Source organism: Sparus aurata, chromosome 18 (genome assembly GCF_900880675.1).
Source record: "Sparus aurata chromosome 18, fSpaAur1.1, whole genome shotgun sequence".
NCBI classification, from domain to species: Eukaryota; Metazoa; Chordata; class Actinopteri; order Spariformes; family Sparidae; genus Sparus; species Sparus aurata.
In genome coordinates this window covers 18,285,116-18,306,530 of record NC_044204.1, presented here as the reverse complement: position 1 = coordinate 18,306,530, position 21,415 = coordinate 18,285,116, and the positions used below count along the sequence as shown (strand labels likewise).

The following is a 21,415-nucleotide window of genomic DNA, read 5'->3' as shown; positions in this document are numbered from 1 at the left end:
TCCGTAAACAAACTCCCTGCAGTCCGCCTTCACACTTGATTGCAGTGCCCTCACACTTTGTCTGCTGTCACCGAACTCCTCTATAATACAGGCTGATTAGCTGTTCTTTCCTCGCCACAGCCAGTTTTGTTTATGGCGAGATTTACCCACGCAACAGTGGTTCTCGTATATTGAAAGAACCTTTGTGAAACCCAGGAGAATCAAACGTAGTCATTGTACCTCCTCCTATTATTTGTAATATTTGTGCGAGCCTCCTTCAAATGCATAAAAGCACGAGGCACGCAAGTTGTACCTCTGATGACAGGCAAACTGCGCCTTCAAGCTGCTGTGTCTCTTTGATGAATAACACGCGCATCTCTACGGCACAGAATGACTCAGAGACGAGACGCAAAAGGCTCAGTGAAATTTGGCCGAGAGTGAGGAGAATCCAGCCTGTTCACCTTGAGAGAGAGAGAGCGCTGCTCAACAGTAAGCCAGTTAGAGGGAATATAATGTGGCTTAGTGTCTTTTTTTTCCCAGCTCTCCATCCTTTTTTGTGCCGTTACTATAAATAGGAGCTGCAGAAACATCAAAGAGGGAAGAGGTTTCTCTGTCAGCAACAGGCCACAGTACAGTCGTTATCCACTGGCTCCGAATACATCGCCCCTCTTTGGGCTGATCCCTCCGTAGTGGACTCACCATACATGCGTGTGTGTGCACGCATGTGGTTTGCTAATCGTCAGAGGAGACACTGCTGAGTCAGCCTCACAAGCTCACTCACACACACACACACACACACACACACACACACACAGACACACACACTTATACTCACATAATGTAGCATCAGACAAGAAAAAGACTTCATTGAAATTGAGTTTATTCATGAGATTACAATACAACACTCTATCTCCGACTGCACAAGGTCGCAAACTGACAGATCCGTGCGCCAAACAAATCGTGATCGTTTACGATCTCCTCTTTCTCCCACGGCTCTTCCTCCGTCACTTATTTTCTCTCTTCCATATCCTTTTTCTTTTGTTTTAGTTTTTATTTTTCGCTTTGTTTTTCAGCTGTTTGCGCCTCTTTTTGGGCTTTTCAGCCGAACTAGATTGTCATAGCAACAGCAGCAATTGACGGTCGGTTCAGCGGGGCCCCGCTATGTTGAATAGGTATTTGTGCAGGCACCTGTGCATGTGTGTGCATCTTCAGTACGTTGTTAAATGTGTATTTCTGTGTGCCCGTTTGTTTTTCATGGCCATTTTTTGTGGGGAATTCCGTATGCATTGGGTTCTTGGCAGCTGTCGTCCTTTCATACGTTGGGCAATTGTCGGTAATGCCCTTTTGTTTTTGCCTCGTCTCCCAAAATTATCATGAAATGAGCCTCATCTTAAAAGGCAGTTTGTTCTCTGCGCAAGTGAAAATGAAGGCATTTCCCATCCACCGTGAAGTGACTGTGTGCAGGAGACGTGGCTGTGACCAGGCAGGAGCTATCAGGGTGGAAATTTAGGGTGTCGTGAATAGGTGTAAAGATTTAATTTAAGCTTCAGTGACTTTAAATTTAAGTGCTAATTAATAAAGACATTGTTAACAACAAATTAAGTTTTTATTATTGGCAAAGCTTTTTTTCCATATCACTACCTTGGCCTTTATTAGAACAGTTGTTCGTCCTTGTCTTAATCTTTAATGAATATTAATTACAGCAATATTCAAAACTTGAATTTAACAGTTACTTGCTTTTTTACTTGACAAGCAGGTGAAAAAGTGGAATCTATTTATTTGCTAAAGGACCAAAGCCTCTCCTAGTAACCCTCTCGTAATTCACGTCCACGTCATGTTATTTGTGGTTCACAATTTGTTCTTATGTCGCTAAACTTTTGGCAAATGATTTCAGCAGTGTGGCAGACTGGAGGAAAAAGCTCCTCGCAGCACTTCGCCCTGCTGATTTTCTGCAACGCAGCGTCTAGAAGCTTTCTCCTCCAGATACAGTACAAATCTAAAGAAGGTCTTTCCAAAAGCTGCAAGCAGGTTTTCTGCTGTTTTTTGTCAGCGCCAAGACCAAGTGCTATCTCCAGTCATTGAAGAGCTTGTCTGTATTTTGCACTTAACCCTTCTCACAAGTTCTATCATAAAAAAATATCTACTTCCTACAATGTGAAATACTTAGGAAAATGCTTTTCCCCTGGCCCCTTTAATGTATTTAAAAGAATGTAGGGCACTGAGTTCCTGTCACTGTATTTTATCATTTGAATAACAAATTTGGAAATAATTGGGTGGCATTTTTTTTTTTCTTTCTTAAGCTCCGGCATCTATTCTGTGGCTGGGAAAATGACTTTATTTTGCATGGTCCTCCATTATTATATTTCATACCACTTATATTTTATTATTATGTGGTGCTGATTTATATTTCATAATGCGTTCTACCCTCCTGTTTTAAAATGACATTTATTTCCTCCCGCCGTCAAATTGATTCGCAAATAGATTTTTATTCAACGCAGCAGCTGCAAAAAAAAAAAGGCACATGTGTTGTCACGGATTTTTGCACATTACCCGCATACACACACATAAACAGATAATTCCCCCCTTTTGCAGGACGTTCGTTCAGAGGTGATGGAGGGCTGAGAGGATGGGTGTCTCTCTCTCTCCACCCGGGGTTGAGTGTATGTGTGTGTGCGAGCGGCGGCATTGTGAGTGCCCGTGCGTGTGTTTGCATTTATGTGGGTGGAGGAGGCTATTTATTTTGATTGTTTTCAATGAGGGTCCGATGTGTAGAATCCATAACAATACCATCAATCCACAGCAGCGGCAGCAACATGGATGTAATTTATATGGTAATGCAAGCACCATGGTTGCCCCAAGTTACGCAGTGGACATCTCTGACAATGGACAGCGTGGGTCTGCTGCGGCATCCTAATGCTATGTATAGCCACGGACACACACACACACACACACACACACACACACACACACACACACACTTGCACTTCCCAGCTACAGGGAGGCATGTTTCAATTAGCAGATGCAGATAGGTGCTGTGCCGTGTTTGTGCGTCTGGGTCAAAAGGTTGAGTGTATTGCTCCGTGTCAGCGTGCGTCGGTCCTCCTCTCACAATAAAAAACAGCCACTTGAGCGAGGAGAGGAGTGAGGGACGACCTTCTGAACCCCATATTGGAATCACTCAGGAATGGTCGGTGTATTAGAGTTGCCGTTGCAACGCCACCAAGCAGCCTACACGTTCCAGCCGTTGTGTACATGTACCAGTCGTGTTTGTGCAACATGCCACAATACTCATGAATCTTTCTAGTTGTCGCGTGGATGAGACCAGTGCTGGCCATTCAATTCTTCTTCTCCTTTCGAAGCCCTGTTGAAATTAGTATGTACGCGCTCCGTTGTCCCCGCGCTCTCTACGCCACGCGAAGGTCAAAGGACACTTTAAAGAGGCAAGTCATCATCACACCTGCTGCCTCTGAATGGCCTCAGTCAGCGGCGTCTGTCCTCGGCAGAGGTAGGGTTTGATTCTCGATTGAAAAGATGGAACACAGCGAAGGTTGTCTGCCTTTATCTCCTCATCTCTCTCTCCCTTTCTCGCTCTGCTCATGTACTTCATTTCTCTTTTTCTTTTCAAAGAACTCCGTTTCAGAGAGGTTTTTTTTTTTTTTTTTGCGCATGCTGTTAAGCTGGGTGTAATTTTCTAAGTTTAATGAGTCGATCATCTTGTTCATCAGGCTTGTTATATTAAGATCTGATTTGAAGAATAGTGCGGTGGAACATAGTGGTGAAAATCAAATACCTGGAGCGTAGTTGAGCTGCATTTTGAGAGGAATGACAACGTCTGTTACTGTGAACCTCTGATTCGCACATTACTTCCCCACAGAATGACTTTGAAGTTGCTCAACTGATCTGGAAAAATAACAGTTGTGATTTTATAAAATTTTTTTAAAACATGTACACAGGAAAAATGCTATTATTAATTAAACTTTAATTTAAGCAGAGGAGGGACTCTGTGAGTAAGCTCTTATTTTCAAGCTGAATAGAATACACATACAACATATAAATGTGATACAAAATACAGATATACTACAAATATAATGTAAGAAATCACGTGCAGTGCTCCAGCCGTTTTGCACATTTCTACAAGTTGTTACTTTTTTGCAAAACAAAATATTTATGAAAATGTTTAAAAGCCAATTTCTCTATCTTAAAATATGTTGGTTTTAAAGGCCCAAACAGTCTTAGGAGCTCTGGCAGTGTGAATTTGATCCATAGCGTAAAAAAACACATCATACTAGGGTAGTTCAATGGATGACTGGTTGGAAAAAGTAGGTAAAAGTGACGTGAAGATGGTTGCAAGAGCTACAGGCAATGCATAAATAGTTATAGTATCCTGTATAACCTTAAAGTAAAACAGCTCAGAGTGAAACCTGATTAAAGGTGCGTTAAGTAAGATTTTTTTTGTTTTACATTCATTGTTTTTTAAATCTTGGCCCTCGGGCCCCCCCTGTCCTGCGCGGTTTAGGTGTTTCCCTGCCACAACACACCTGATTCAAAGGAACGGGTCATTATCAGACTCCAGCAGAGCTTGACGACAAACTGATGCACAAGTTATTGAGCTAACTGTCTAACCGCAGGTACAGTTAGCAGCAGTTAGCTTTTATTCCGCCCCCCATTTGTTTGGAGTACGAATTTGACATGTGGCTGATTTCTCACCTTTAAAATAGCTCATTAATGGATAAATAGTAATAATTGTATGAAAAAAGTAAATATACACATTTTTATATATTTGACAGTGTTGAAAAAACATTTCGAGACATGATGAAGGGCTACTTTGGTTCATCTGAACATCACACAGAACAGGTTGGCAAGCACTGAGTCTTCTTGCATCAGAAAACACCTTTTGGGTGTCCTAGAAGAAAAAAATGAAGTTAAAAAGAATAATTTCCAAGAGATCTTCACTTTTAAAATATCCAGGTATTTTTCAGCCAAAGTCTTCAGGTACTGAAAATGATGAGCTCTGAGTTATGGTCCTGGATAGAATCTCAAAACTGAAATTGAGAAAATGCTGCGATGTAGGACAGAACAATGTGACGCCGCGAGTGTGGATAGCACCTTTTTTCCCCAGCCGAAAGGCGTCCGCGGCTTCGGCTGCGGGGCTGTTTGTGCTCGTGTGTGGAGGATCTGCCTGTTTTGGGAAGAGGGCTCCCGTAGTTTTTTGGAGTGATAGAGTGATGCAGGCGTGATGAAAGAGAGAGAGGAGAGGAGAGGAGAGGAGAGGAGAGCTCGAGGCCAGAGAAGAGCCCAGACACTCTGTTATACATCAAAGACCGAGCCGGTGATACAATCATCTCTTTAGGCTGTGAAAGCCCAACTTTATTAATTAAAAACACGTCTGTCGAATCACGCTCTCATCTCTCCGTACTCTCTTTACTCGTTTTATCACTCATTTTCTGATTACCAAAGGAAAGAAGCGAGGGGGCAGGCGGGAGAGCACATTCACGGTATCAAACGGATGAACTCAGAAGCGTCGCTGGATGGGCTGCGACATCCATTTGTTGCTATGGACAACAACAGGTGTGCAACTTGCCACAGGAAAATGTGAATTTTTTAAGAAAGGAGTGAATGTGAGGGGAGGGGGAGGCAAGGGTTTAGGAAAAGGGGAGGGAGGGGGGGACAGGAAGAGAGATGAGATGGAGTAGACAGACTGCACTGTATAGATAAATAGAGAAAAGGGCCCATTGTGTCAGCAGCTGTCATCACTAAATAGCCCTCAGATCACTGTCAGACACTATCACACACACACATATATGTGCATACTTGCACACACACGCACACTGACTGACAGCTCCCCCTCAGTCCAACATCTGTGCTGACAGCAGCCATGGTAATGAGTCTCTGCATGTGCCAGCATGGGTGTGTCAGTTTCTTTTCCTCCCTCTTCCCCGCGTACCGCTCATTCAATCACTCCGCGTCTCCCCTTATCTTGTTGTTTCCCCCCGTCTCTTCTTTCGTTATTTCCCGTCATCTCGACAGAAGAGCGCGCTGATTGACTTAGCGGCCCGGGCGGCGGCAAAACGAGAACACCATGGAGTGTAAAAGTTGCGCGGTGGATCGATGAGTTCCCTGTTTTTCTTTTCTTTTTTTTCCGGAGTTGCCATCCAGGTGCATTTTTACGTAGAGGTGTGGAGGAAGAGAGGGATGAAGGAAGGGAGAGATGAAGAGATGATGAATGGCTCTCGTTAGAGGGGTAATTTGTCTCTCCTTGTCTGACTGGGCTCCAGCTGTCGCTCCATCCCTCGCTCCACTCCACTCTCCTCGGCCTAGCACTCCTCACCTCAGCCAGATGGGTGGACGGATGGACGGAGCGATGGAGGAAGGAGAGAGGGATGGAGGGAGAGGGAGGGAGGGGAGGGGACGGAAATAGAGACAAGGACGAGGAGAAGAGGGGGGGAAAAAAAAAAGTCACAGAACAGTCAACAAGGAGAATAATGTGGGATGTATAATGCCAGTGCCCAGTAAATGGAGAAACAACAGATAGAGAGCTCGAATGGCGATGATTGAACAGGCGAAGCTTCATAGACTCATATGACTCATACAAGCAAGTTAAAGCCTGGTGCTCACATAACCAACTAATGATGATGGTGTCCTTCTTACATTGTAATGAAACCATCAAGGGACCGGACTAATGCCTTTAATACGATGCCACAGTCTTAAGTTGCCGAGTTTTGTTTTTCTTTTCTTTCCCCCATGATACACTTTTTTCTCACACTAATCAACACTTGTTAGAGTGCCGCGGCTTCAGAGAGCGAGAGACGACCACGGAGAGAGGAGGATTCAGAGATGTATACAGATGGCCGGGGAGGCGGCTGAAGGATGGCAACGAAAAACGAAAATCATCAAGAGAGCCGTGTGAGCTCATCGCTAAGTCTTTGTTCTAATAACACAAAGCAATTTCCACTGACCTTTCTACAAATGTAGCGGGCAGAAATGAGTGAGTTAAGGATGCCCCACAGCATAATTGCTAAGGAGATTAAAGTTCCCTTAATTGCTTTTGGCCAACTAGTACAAATTTTTTTTTTTTTTCCTTTTTTTGTAATTAAAGTGATTTAAAATATTAATATAACTGCACTCCTCGCATAACCCTCGCGTAGGCTCGTGCCCGCTCGTAATTGTGTTCATCGCGCAATAAAAAACACGCAATGAAACATTCTTGGAGGTGTGCGGCCGGCCACACACACACACACACACACAAGCGCGCCGGCGCACATTTTTCATTACCTGTTGTCACTGATAGCCTCATTATAGGTCTGGTGAAATATGCAAAATAGCCAGATCCATCCTCGCCATCAATTGGAGAGAGTGATCGATTCATTTCGATCAATGGCCTTTTCTTTTTTTTCTGTCCATATTCCCTCTTTACCTCTTTCCTCTTTGTTTTTTTTTCCTCACTGCCATTTTTCACCGCTCCATCCTCCTCTTATTGCCTCCTCCCGTCCTAATTACCCTCCTCTATTGCCTTCCTCCACATTTTTTATTGGCAATAAGTTTTGTCAGCTCATAGCTTCCCCAACTGTCCCGTATCCTCCGCCCTCTGCTCTCTCCATTCATTTCTCTCTCCATTTCCCTGGTTACCCCCTTGACCTCGTTGCCTCCCCGCCCTGCTCTTCTCCATCCGTCTCTCACTGTCCCTCCTCTCTCTTTTCCCTCCTGTCGGCCACAGTGTTTGCTTTGCCATTGTTTATCCATTTTTCTCTGTTTGCGCTGATGAGATTGACCGGACACACACACACACAGAGGTACGCACACACACACACACACACACACACACACCACACACATACCTAAACAGAAGACAAGGCTGGCATCTCCCTGGGGTGTAGTTAACGTGGGGCTGTGGATCGATCCCAGCTCTGGTTTCCATGACGCAAAGCCCCGAGCTGGAGCCGTATGGACGACAGGACAGAGGTATCACTCTGCCGCCGTTTCTATTAAATGTATCTCTATAAAGCTGGGCGCCACTTAAACTCACATGTGTATTTTTCCATGATTAATGCGATTCATTTTGAGGCAGTATAGATGGGCAAGGTAGCCAACAACTATGGCCAACCACTTTGTTTCTTAAACGATGTCTACATTAATCCTCCCCCTCTCCCCCCCCTCCCTCCCTCCCTCCCTCCCTCCCTCGTCCGAGCATTGTTTCCCTGATGCAAGCAATATTGCACCATTGCCTTAAAAAAAGCCCCCCCATCTATCATGGCCTTTACACAATTTGATTTCTATCAATACTCCGTGATGGGAAGGTGAATGCTGTCAAATTACAATCACACCACATCTGTATTCTGAAGAGCTGTCAGTAAGAAAAGGACAGGGGCGAAGGAAAAAAAAAAAAAGGAAAAGCAAAAGCAAGATGAATGTTCAGCCATCTCTTTCTTTTTCTTCAAGGCCTCACGACTTTTTATCTCTTTCTTCTCCTCTTTCCCCGTTGGCTGCTGTTCTGTATGAAAGGAAAAAAGAGGTGCGATGAAAGGAAAGTTGACTCGATGAAAGGCCGCGCTTTGTAGCTCGGTGAAAATTTTCAGCGGCAAGAGGAAGAATGCACGAAGGCTGTAAAAAGCAGGGGACGAGCTTGCCTATTTGTTCCTCCGCAGCCGTTACATTTCAACTTCGGAAGGTGAAGGACGAGGCGTCGCCAAGAAAAACAAAAAAGAAAAAGAGGTTATTTGTAAAGCTGCCACCCGGGGCTATCATTTCAAATCGGGAGAAAATAAGTGATTATCAGTGTGTCAGAGTGCCTTTTTGGTCGACTATCTAATTAGTAGTTTTGAGTCCTTCGGTGGATTGGCTGGACGCGGTGGCCTCATTCTTACCATATTGTTGATTGATTGAGCTGCAAATACGGCAGACATAATTATTCTATATTTTGAGCCGTCTCTAAATAGAATTTATTAGATTTGTCTTTGTCCTTGATTCCAAACCTTTGGAGAGTAGAGTGAAATCTCTCCATCCCTCTCTTCTCTCCCTCTCTGGTGTATGGGACAGCCTGATTGTGTCCACGTGTCCCATGGCTCTCACTATTTAAAGACTTGGCTGTTAACTTTCTTTTGTCTTACCCATGTAGAGGACAATCGTACAATGGATGTAGGTCCTCGCGAACAATCTTATCTTACCAATTGATTTAAAGCCAGACAAAAAAGCCAAACGGCACGCTCTCGCTCTCTCGAATGAAAAGTTGAATTCAAAAGGGACGAAATGCACTCATGGTTAATTCAGTGCACTCAGGGGTTTAGCTTATGGTGGCTTATGTTAGCGAAACTGTAAGATAAATATGGCCATTTCACTTAATGACTCATATCAACTTGTGCTTATGTTACAGTGTGTTTTAGAATTCCGTTTTTATCTCTCTAATTGTCTTTTTTCATTAAAAGCATAGGCCTGACTTTAATTTATACAGTAGCAGGACAAATGCCAGTAATGTGTTCTTGGCGGTTTTATGGAGTAATAAAAAATATGCATGGAGCTAAATCAGTTATGTTAAATACATGTGCATGTGAAATTAGTAAGAAGAAAGCCATTACTTCCTGACTGGCTCTGCTGAAATGTCAGCAGTGCGTGCAATGAATTAAAATCTCTTGTCACCCAAATATGGATTCGTGGAGATTGAACGTCTCCGGTTTCTGCGAAGCTTCAGCGTTTGTGTCCGAGCTGCTTTACATTGCTATGACTGGGGGTGTGTTCCAAGAAGCAAGTTTACTTACAAGTGAACTAGATAACTTTTTACACCAATCCATTATCCAGACCTTTAAGGGTTGTTTCACCCAATTTAAGGGAGCACTATGTAGTTTTGGGGAACAATCAGAAGAGAGAGATCTATTGACTGATGTCTAAACCAACCAAATAAACAAACGCTCTTTGTTTTCATGATTGAATAAACTGAATCAACAAACTGACCTTAAAGGACAACACAGTTTCATACTGTTTGACTTGTTAAATGCAGACCCTGCCACCTTTTTAGCTTCGAACAGTGTTCTGAGGACTTCATTTTACTCTGAGAACAGCTTGTTTATTTGGTAATGTAAAAAATATATATATATTTTTTTATTATTTTTTTATAAAGTTTGTATTTTTACCTCATAATAAAATACTGAGTTTGAATTTCTCCTCTAGCAACTACATAGTGGCCCGTCAAGAAAAAAATAATATTTTCCCGTCAACATCCTGCCGTGCAGATTTGCTGTTTCAGGCTGAGATTTTCACTCTGCCAAATCTATTTTTTAGTCCCCAAAACTCCAATTAAAAAAAAATAAAATAACAGTGTTTCTTGTTTTTTTACAAAAACAATGTCCTAGTTACTCATGATGCTCCACTTAACAAGCTGTCGACACTTTTCAAAGAAACTAATTTATCTAATAGAAAATAGTTTCAATAAAAACTGATGAATTGGGGTTTTTTTTTTTTCTTCCACTGAGGCAGAAATCTCTAGAAAGAGATAGTTAAAGTAAAGACGATCTATCCGCATGGCTACGGACATTTTGTTAAATCAACCCTGGGTAATCTGAACATCTCAGTGAACCTGCTTCAGGACAGGCCCCCGTATCACTGTCAGTCATTGCCATCTGTTTTGTCTAACGCCTCCCCCCTCCCTCCTTCTCCCCCCCCTCTTTCTCTCTCCCTCCATCCTCCAGGTCGCCCACTCCCTCCGACCTCTTCCTCCTCACTGCTCCCTCCTTCCCTCCCCTCCTCCTCGTCCGCCCCCCACCACCCCTCCCCCGGCCCGTCTCCTCCGATCAGGGAATGCCAGGTGCCCCTGCTGGAGAAAAACTCCACCCACTCTCACCTGGAGCCCCACCCGGATGACTCGTACATGCTCCGTGCCCAACCCTCCTCCACGGGTAAGAGAGCTCTGCCACGCATCCATCCTTTTTTATCCTTTCATCCATCTTATTTATGCATCTGTGTGTCATCCATCATCACGTATCCATTTCCTGATCTGATTTGCTTAGTGAAATGCCAGCGATGCTTTGCTTTAATTTGATATCACGTCTTGTTTTAGCCAATTTGTTTTTCTGCTTCTTTTGTCGCCCGCCAAAGTCTGCGTTTGTTTGCAGAGTGGGGGAATAAAACCAGAGGGACTTAAGCATTATTGTTTACAGTGTGAGGGATCGTAAGATACACAGTGAGAGATTTAAGATAGATGTGGATCATGGTCAACAGTGGTAGAGGAAGTATTCAGAGCCTGTAATTAAAGCAACGTTATGTAACATCATCTTAAAATGACAGCTTCGGAATCATGATGATGGTTCAGTGTCTTGAGATAGGCTGAATGGTGTCTCTGTCTCAGCCACTCTGCCCTGTGAGGGGAGGATCACAGTGTTACATACATGTTTACTTCAACATACCAGCTTGAAACGCAAAACATTGTTATGATGTAATCAGTTTTGTTTAGTGTGTTAAAGTGTGTTTTTCTGTAGCACCTTAATTCTCTTAAAGTATTTAGACTAAAAGTCCCTAATGCAGAAAAATGTCCATTGTGACAGTTATACTTTTATATATTACATCATTAGATTGTTATTTCTCATGCATTAATGTCTAATCAGTGTTCTACTGTGGTAGCTGATTCAATCAGAGCCCATCGCAACTATATGTTTTCCTAAAGTGATCTCCTGTTTTTTTTCTTGAGGAAAAGATTCGATTGATTGTTTCCAAAAAATCATTGTTAAAATATGAATGAAAATAATGACGCAAATCCTCACATTAGTGAAGCTGGAACCATGACAATTAATTGTCTCTCAATCGTTTTTAGTTTTTTTGTTGTTGTTTGGTACAGCAGTTCAATCTACAGCAAGGCCTCATATTTTATGAACCCCTTGTATGTTTTTAATGTAAACTTGAACTTCTCGAGTCACTTAAGCTTTCGTATAACTTTAATGGAGTAAAATGTCAAATGAAACACCACTGGAAATGTAGTGTAGAGTAGCTTGAAGAAAAAAAGATTCAATTACGATACTTGAATTATACACACAGTCCCCAGTTGGTGGTAAATTATGGATATACTACGTTGTTTTATGAAAGGGGCCACAAATCTTTTGATTGTGGTCAATCACAAATAGATCTAAAATCTATTATATATTTTTAGCAGTCAATAATAATGTCAAAGTCAAAGCTTGTATTGTCATACGCACATTTAAAGCAACAAATGTACCTGTATGAGATTAAAAGTTAGAAAATAAAAATCTAAAGTACAAAAATATTACAATAAGATTTAAGATATACAGAAATAGGCAGCTTGAAATGTTCAATATCAATACCAATGCACAGGATAATACCAATGTAAATAGCAATGCAATAACCAGTGCAAATATACATGCGCAAAATCTACACATATGAAACGAATTGTCGTGATGTGTGCAGGATGAAGTGTGTACGTGTGTGGACTGGGGGAAACCCAGTATATGTTGATGAGCTGCATAAATTCATGAACTTCTATGCAGAAGATTTCATCCGTTCCTGACAGAAGCCCAGTCAAGAAGTAACATGAAAGAAGAACCTCTCTCTGTTCTTAAACTTCTTCAGAGCCTCACGGAACAAAAAGCGAATTTTTTCAAGCCAACAATCGGTAATCTCTTAACGGATTATATTTTTTTAAATGTAACCCTCCCACCTTTGTCATCTATCGCCAGAAAACAATGATGCAAGTGAAAGCAACCCCTGCACTATGCAGAGCGCAGATCGGTTGCCTGTGAGTAGGTGTGTTTGTACTTATTTTCCATATGACATTAATAATCCACCGGAAAGTGAAAGGTAAGGGGATGATGAATTTTAAGTGCCGGCAGGAGGATCAGTGTAGCCGAGACATACTAGTTAGTTTCCCGGGCTATAAGCTTTCTCTTTCATCATTGGACACCCTCTTGTTGGCTGTTACAGGCCCTGTGTGCTTATATCAGCACCTCGCAACTATTTCTCTCACCCACGTGCATGCACGCGCACACACACATACACACATCTGCAGTGATGAGTTCGCTCATCAGCATACACATTTATTCTCAACAATTAGCCACTCTAAGCCAATGCCTCTCTGTCCCATCTCTGCCTCTGTTTCCCGCTTTTCCCCCGTTTCTCCATTCCACTGTGCATCTGCACTTGTAATCAGCAGATATATTTAGCAGAGGCCTGATGGGAGGGAAGGGGGTGGGCAGAGAAGTCCTAATGTGATTTTTGGTGGAATACAATCTATTGTTAATGGCGTTAGGCTCTCCTTTGATCCAGTATAAATCTTCATTAGGGAAGGCCTGGGTCCCAGGTTCAAGAGCAACGTGATTAGGAGGCTTTTAAAATGACGTTACATCAGCCTTCTAATTGGTTTACTGTTTGCTGGGGCAACATCAATCATTAGCCCAGTAACCGCACAGCAAATAAATTCACTCTGCCACTGACACCCTAATGGCAGACACTGGCAAAGAGGGAGAGTGAGGCTCGCAGGCACACTCTCTCTTTCTCTCATTCTTGTTCACATACACCCACACTTTCTGTTCTGGGGCTTCTTTCAGTCTCTGCTGAGCATGAGCACACAGAGACGGCCAGAGAGAGAGACAAAGAGAGAAAAAGACGAAGAAGAAGGAAAAAAACACGACGAGAAAGAAGGAGAAAGAGGCGCAAAGAGGCAAATGGGAGCAGAGATGGAGAAAGCCAAAACTTTGACTTTGTGAAGTTGTTTAATGAGACAACTTGCATGAAAAAAATCAAAAGGGAGAAAGAGCGAGAGAGAGAGAGAGAGAGAGAGAAGGGAAAAAAAAACACGTCCAAAGCACACCAGTAAAAATAGACGGAGAAGGCGACTGAGAGGGAGATGGAGACCAAGAGACGTAGAGAGTCGGAGACAAAGAGAAAAATGAGTGTGCAAATGAATAGGGGGGTAAGCTGATGAGAGCTCAGAGGGCAAAAGAGAGATATTTGGATGGAGGGAGAACAACATCGAGATGAAATTGCAAATTGCCACGTTTTCCAGCCAGGACCGCTGATCTAATGGGTGCAGAGAGAGTCCTTGGCTTTGGGCGTCCATTAAAATCGACCTAAATGAGTTTAGAGTGGCAGTCTGGCACTGCATAAACACACCCTGGCATGTAGGAAGGCGCAGGAACGGCTGCGAGGAAATAAAACACCTATAACCGGCAACTGTTTATGCATGTGCTGTAAGAGTGTGTGCCTGTCTGGATGTATGTGTGTGTGTGTGTGTGTGTGTTTTGTGTGGTCCTGCAGCGAGTGGACGCTGGGCAGGAAATGAGCCTTACCAAGCCAGGCAGAAACTGACCACAGCGAGATAATCCTCAGGAAGCTGCATGCTGCTCGCACGCGCGTGTGTTTGTGTTTGCGTGCGCGCGTGCTGCTGTAAAGTAGTCCACCATTACCTAAGCTAACAGGTGGACAGACATGACTTGTGTTCCTAGTGAAGCATGACAGGTGAATGGGAACGGAACGGTGTTGCCGAGGATTGGCTGGGAATTGGGTCTGTGAATGTTTATGTGGGAATACAGTCTGGCTCGGAGCACCTGTCTGGGAACGCTCCCCCGGAACGCCGAGAGAGCTGAGACGGCCAAACGGAGCGTAGCAGATCGCTCCTGGAAAGAGCTAGCGTTAGCGCTGTCTCTGGCCATTCATTATGCATGGGGAATGCTAAGCTATTTTTAGCCTCAGCCTTTTTTCTAAAGTGGCCGGCTATCGGCTGCCAGGGAAGCCACCTCAAGTCACTGCCAAAGCAATGAATGTTTAATGGCTTTGTTGAAACAAATCTACAGAAACAAAGGCACAACAAAGACGCGTTACCCTTCTCCTGCTAATGTTATTCTTCCTAATGGTGCTTATGTAAGGGTGACATTTGCGTAACAGTGTGATGACTTGCCTGTATGTTTGTGTGTGTGTGTGTGTGTGTGTATGTGCATTTCTATGCATCTGTGTAAGTGTGTGGGTGAAAAATGCACACGTGCTGTTCTGCTCATGGAGACTGTTTGTTTTTGGCTGAATTTGATGACTCTTCTCTAGCGGATTATTGCCTCCTAATTAGACAGAGATGACTAGCCAAGGCAGAGGCGGTGTGTGTACGTGTGTGTGTGTGTTTTAGACTGTGTACGCCTGCATGCGTAAGTTTAACATCCTTAACTTTATCTCTTTTATTTGTGCCCGTATGTTTTTACGCGCACGCCTGTGTATAATAAAAGCCTGTGTGCGGAAGGAAGCCCCTCTCGTCGGGTATGTGTGTGTTTGTGTATGTGTGGATCTCAGTTTCACCTCGAGCTCTCCTTCCATTGTGCTCAGCCTCCGAGCTCTGAGAAGAATGACAAATGAGAAGCATGTGACATTCTGAGACAGAGGACATAGGGAAGCAGATGGGAATATACCACCTTAAAACACAGGGAGCATATCAATTAGCTCGGAAAGGGGGAAGGTGTGTGAAAACAATGGAGGGTGGCACTGCGTTTTCTTTCTCAGTTTTCTTCTTTTTTTTTTCTTTTCTTCAAGACGGACAGAAGCGGTGGAAATGCAAGCCGTGAAATCCAGAGACAGGGAGACAGAGGGAGTGAGAAGGGCATAGGGAGGGTAGAGAGCGAGGGGTGGGAGCTGAGCCCTGCAATGATCCCTTTTTTAAATGCTGAATGGGCATTTCTGTCCTGCACACACACACACACACACACATAGATGCACATCCTACCCTGCGACTTTTCTGTTAACCACAGAAAATGTCAATAAACAGTTTGCCCATCCAGGGCTGCAAAAACAAACCGGCTTGGTCGCTTCCTGCTGCCAGTTGGCCGCACGCACACATAGACACACATAAACACACTGTGAGATTAATATGGTGTGGCGAGCCCCTGCCTCTCGCTGATGTGTGTGTGTGTGTGTGTGTGTGTGTGTGTGCAGTGTGCTTTACAGGGGAGGCGGGCTAGCAAGACAGGGCTAATGCTCCTCTGCTGAATGAGGCTCCTTTTGAATCAGCGAGCATAATGAACTTCCAGGGTTTAGCCCCGGCCAAGCCCACAGAATTACTGCCACAGTCCCCTCCTCTCCAGTCGCAGGGGGCCCTTGGACAGATTAAAGTGGGTCAGGCTTTTCGGCGGCAGTCAGAAGGGCTTCATAAAAATGCGGCTGTGAAAACAAAACAGAAAGCTGTCGAGAAAATCTTCTCGTGATCGCTGTTTACTCAGGCTGGCGAGCAAAGTAGGGAGGAAAGAAAAGGAGGGAAAGATAAAGTGGAATAAAATGTGATCTGCTTGGCTGCTCCCTAATTGCTCCATTTCGTCGCGGCATGTTTTGTCTTTTATCAGACCGGGTTCCTGGTAAAACGGTTGTTCCTATTAGCCTACCTTGGGGTTGTAGTTTAGCAACTGGACATTTCATCTGACTAACTCCCCTATCTTAATTTATTGGACCCATTTACCTCCAGCCCCACTCTGTTACCGCACACTGCCTCTGTTCCAATGGTTAGTCAGATTTGTGTTTCTCTGTCTAAAATAATCTGCTTCTTTTTTTTTTTTGCTTTTTTTTTTGCTTTTTCGGCAGCTCCCTGCGAGTCTTAAAAGAAATAAAAGACCCTGTGCTTCGGCCTTGCTACTCAGGCGGACCCCATTTCTCAACGCGTTCGTGTTTTCCCTGGCGAGCTCTGAGGATTCTTTTTATGGATTTCAAGTCTACATGAGAATGAATTTCTTTGACATCACTCTCCTGTGCTGGAGCAGGAAAAAAAAAAGAAAGCAATTTGTCTGTGATCATAAATATTTTGCAGCATATCCAGAGGGACTTTTTTTGTTGTTTCCTTATTCTTCTTTTTAGCTTTTGTTTTTTTTCTTTTACTCTCTCTCAAGTCTGCGTGACTTTTGAAAGTTCCTCGTTGTGCGGCTTTATGTTTGCAGGATAAACATCAGTAATGAGTCATTATGCAGTTTGTCCTTCAAATATTGATTCAGTGAGGAATAAAAGAAACAATCACTTTCCGTCTTCTAACAATTGGGTTCAGTTAACCTGACAGTACGGGACAATCGCGGCGGTCCCAGGAGGCTATAAAGAGAGTAAATATCTAGAAGTACCAGCGGTGCTTCTCTCACCATTTACATTTTTCTGACATTATCTGCTGACTTGTAATAGAATTTGCTGCGAGATGAGAGATAATAGCATTTTCGTCTCTTTCTTTGAGGGGGGAAATGTTAAAAATCTTTATTACACAACAGCGGCGCATGTGAATCTCGGCGACAATACAGGATATGACTCAGTCCCTGCGTAACAATTTGCTGGATTGTTGAACAATACTCTCTCCCAGCAGTGTAGGGTGCCCACGTGTGCACACAGAAAAAACGAAAAAGACCCGCTGTCTTGTAGAGGCACACACACACACACACACACTCAGGCCTCAGCAGTTCATGGAAAACTAAAAAACATGTATTCCTCTTCCATACAAGGTGTGCTATATATTATTCATCAGAATTTGAATGAAAAAACTGTTCAATATTTATGGCAGGAAAGTGAACAAAGGCGAAACGCGTGCATTTTCATACGCAGATTTAAGCATGGGAGACAGCGGGGCAATGTGCGAGCACGGGAGTGCCTACTTTTATTTTTGCATCACTCGGACTGCGTTCCTATCTGCATGTGTGCGTGTCGGCAGGCAGACGGGCTTGTTTTCTTTCCAGCATGTGGCTCTGTGTTGTGTGCATTGTTTCTATGCTCAGATAAAAAGTCTTTATGCAGATGGGGTGTAGTCGGAGCTGTTTCACATTTATGGGGCATTGCAGAGAAGTCGAGTTAAATTTATTTATATAGCGCTTTTAACAAACAAGGTTTATCTCAAAGCGCTTTACGTCTCAGCAAAGGACACAAACAAAATGCAAATAAAAGCAAGATGAAAGAGGGGAACAATCCCGGAGAAGAAATGAAGGTGTGTAGGAGAATGAGGGAGGAGGAGGAGAGTACGAGAAAACTCTGCATACTTTAATATCAATTTACACTCTGCATGTATGATGCAAGACGTTGACTTTTCCTGCAGGTGTGCAGCTACATGTATATCTGCATATGCTAGCATGTGTAGTATGTGTCTCCCAAGAGCGTCTTCGCATGTGCAAACAGATGTTTTGCATCTGTCCCGCGTGGCAGAGGTCAGCCCCCTCCATCTTCCTCTCATATTCTCCTCCCTCCTCTCTCCTTTTCACGAGCATCTGTTCTCCAGGGCCGGGTGGGTGACACCTGCGTCCCAGTGGCGGCGCGCAGGAATGAGGTCGCCTTACAAACCGGTCGCCATTACAGCTGGCGTGGCGACGGAGCTCGGGGGCCCCTTATCTGCTCGAAAACACCCGTCCGGGAGAGAAGTAGAATTTAGAATGCAGGGAGACATAGTGCTATAAATACGCTCCATAAAATGTTGCTTAGGAAATTTCTTGACTGACAAATATCAAAGCAGAGAGGCGGACAGGAGAGTGTGACACGCCGACTCGTCTCCCCTCCTCACGCGCGCCGCTTCCTTTCTTATCTTATTCAAGAGGAGGCGACAAATGCGGGAGGACAAGTGTGATCGTGCAGCTTGACAAAGCAGTCGCCTTTGTTGTGTTCACCCCACACGTATGTGTGCATATGTGTGCTTACTCCATCCTTTGATCAGTACAAGGAAGGCAATGTGCAAACAAACACAATCACTATAATGTATTCCACGCCTGGGTGTGTAGAATAAAGATGAAAGTGCAGCGTGTGGTATTGATGAAAGAAAAATGCAAACTGTGTTGTAAGGCCAGGATTCAAAGCCAGATGTAACATCAATGACTGTGTGTTTTGCGATAATTCCAACATTTCTATTCAGGGAGCATTAGACTGAAGGTGCGGGCAGTTTGTCGTGACATGTGAAGTGATTCTTCTTTAAACGTGTTGTTTTTGACTCCTTTTCTAAAGCTGCGCATCGAGTGCGTGCACCTGTCAATGTGTGAACTGAAAGTATGCAAATGCGCGAGAAGTGATCCGGCTGTGTCAAGCACCCCTACGCTGTATAGTATTTTGCTTATTGATTCGTCTGCACAAACCCCCACACTCACATATATGCTTGAGACAGGCTGAAATCCCCCCACCGATTCATTCCGTTGATGTGTGAATGGGTGTTCTTGTCTGAGTCATCCGGGTTTGTTTTTCGGCTCTCTCACTCAACAGTCCATTAGCTCAGTGTTGGAAGGGCTGGTATTGGATTCTAGCTGACATGTTCCCCCAAGTCTGAGAGCGAGAGATGAGGGCACATGCTGTGCAGAGTGCTCTAATACTGCTTACACACACACACACACACACACACACTCGCTTTGTGAGGGAAAAAAAAAGACAAGATAGAATCGGTGAAAGTGAGAGAGGAGCAAGAGCATAAGAATTGGCTAAAAATAAAAGACGGATGAGCAAAACTTGCAAGAGGAAAATGTGAAGACGTGATTATCAAGTTTCACGTATCTATTAAGCTAGAATACCTTTTGTAAAAGAAGTTATCAACCATTCAGAAAATATGACACCTACTCCGACAAAAAAATGATCGGCAACACGAAAGTAGCTCATAATGGAATGTTAATGAAGTTATTTGCTAGCTGAAAAAAGGGTTTAACTTCTTTGGCACGCCGAGAAATAAACATCAACTATCAAATAACGCCGTTCACGCATTTGGATTTGCGGCATTTTGGAATGAAATCCCTCGCTCTCGCTCCCTTGCTTCATATGAAACTCTCTTTGATCTCATTCACAAAGAAGTGAGGCGCTTAAATTTCTCTCTCTGTTCTTGTCTTCTTCCAGGGGCTGCCAACCACCACAGTCAGTCCACACTACGGCCTCCACTGCCCCCTCCGCACAACCACCACACCTTATCCCACCAGTCTGCCAACAGCCTGAACAGAAACACCCTGAGGGGGGGACGCAACCCCATTCACGCCCCTGCCCCGGGTACTGGAGACGGGCCAACTACCCCAGAGTCGGTCCAGCTGCAAGACAGCTGGGTCCTCAACAGTAACGTCCCGCTGGAGACCAGGTCAGAGCAAATATAGTGCCTATATTTTTCTCCTGTTTTTTTACAGTTGACATGTTTACCTGACGCTGATATCCAGAGCCCACTTATAGTAAGCACAGCAGTGGAATAAGCCTTGGGTAATCGATAGTAGGGAATGAAAGGTCAGAGCCACGCTGCTTCAACAACATTCCTGTGAGCAAAGAGCGGTGGTGTCAGAGAGAACTGCCAGGAGAGAAAAATAAGAGCCGAGGGAGGATGTAGCCCTGATACAGAAATGTTCACTCACTCAGGCAATCAGAGAATTTGTTATTAGCCAGCGAAAGGGAGCCAATCGTCTTAGTCACCTTGGAACAAGTCACTGCGGGGCCCGTGTAGAGCAGCAAAAAAAAAAAAAACTAAAAAAAACACCACTTTATACCTGGTCTCACAAGAAAGAGACAACATTTATCAATATGTCCTTGTGAAAAAGACGGTGCTGCAAGCTCGGAGGCTGTGGCTGGTAACCTGGTTGCTTGATAGTAATACTACAGCTAGTGGAAGAATAACATAAAAAACAGTATGCCAAGCTTCCTAGTTGGCTAAACACAAGCTATTTTTGTGGCTAACTGTGAGTTAACCAGTCGAGAGTCATATTTGTATCATTGACTCCAGTCTCAGGACTAACTGCATGCAAGCAGCTTATTCTCCAGTGGAGCAGGGTTATATAAAACCAGATGGCCCAGCACAACTCAAATTCAAGGGCCACGCTGTATATCAGTCTGTCCCCACCACTTTACAACAGAGGGTCCAATAGGAACATAGTAGGAGACATTAAAAATGACTAGCAAGCACCATTTCACCATAGGTCACTGTCTTAGAGAATAAAAACAAGTAGGACATAATGATATTTTCAAAACGTAGGCTATTCTACCTAGCTAGCAGCCAATCAGTTCACACTATATATCAATATTACATTCTGATTTTAGATTAAATGCTGATGTCATCAACTATCTACTAATAGTCTTCCTGCTCATGTTGCAGGCTGTTGTTTAGTTTGCTGTGTACTGTAAATACGAGGTGCCAGGTTAAGGTTCTGTGATAGTTACGTACCAGAATCGGCTGTATCTGGTTTCATTTCTTGATGCAAGCTGTTTTTCAGAACATTTTAAACAAAGCATGCTTTAAAAAGTGGCGTGGACATCCGCAACGTCGCCACTGCAAATAACAACCCATAGTATGTCCATTTCAGGCTCTACAGCTCCCCAGTCCTATCGAGCACTGTAAGGATGGTTTGCTAGTAGTAAACACATTCTAACTTTGAGGGTGCTCACACAGGGAATTTCAATACAGGTCTAATAAAGGTCGGAATAAAAACATGAATATATATAATATAATATTGCACAACTGTAGTCTTGCACACCACACTTTATTCTCTAATCATTAATAAAGAATTGGAAAATTGTA

The 21,415-nt window shown here is 43.7% G+C and overlaps 1 protein-coding gene across 10 annotated transcripts in view; it reads left to right on the top strand.

The window, feature by feature from the left end:
• Positions 1–21,415, top strand: part of tenm2a (teneurin transmembrane protein 2a) — a 220,720-nt gene that overhangs the window by 142,515 nt on the left and 56,790 nt on the right. For 7 of the 10 annotated variants that reach the window (XM_030395922.1, XM_030395923.1, XM_030395920.1 and 4 more), the window contains one exon: positions 19,762–19,993. In XM_030395922.1, coding sequence (XP_030251782.1) covers positions 19,762–19,993 — 232 coding nt within the window. Of the gene's footprint in view, positions 1–7,877; positions 7,939–10,655; positions 10,863–19,761; positions 19,994–21,415 lie in introns of those variants that run through there. The other 3 variants (XM_030395930.1, XM_030395929.1, XM_030395928.1) reach the window with 1 other exon arrangement.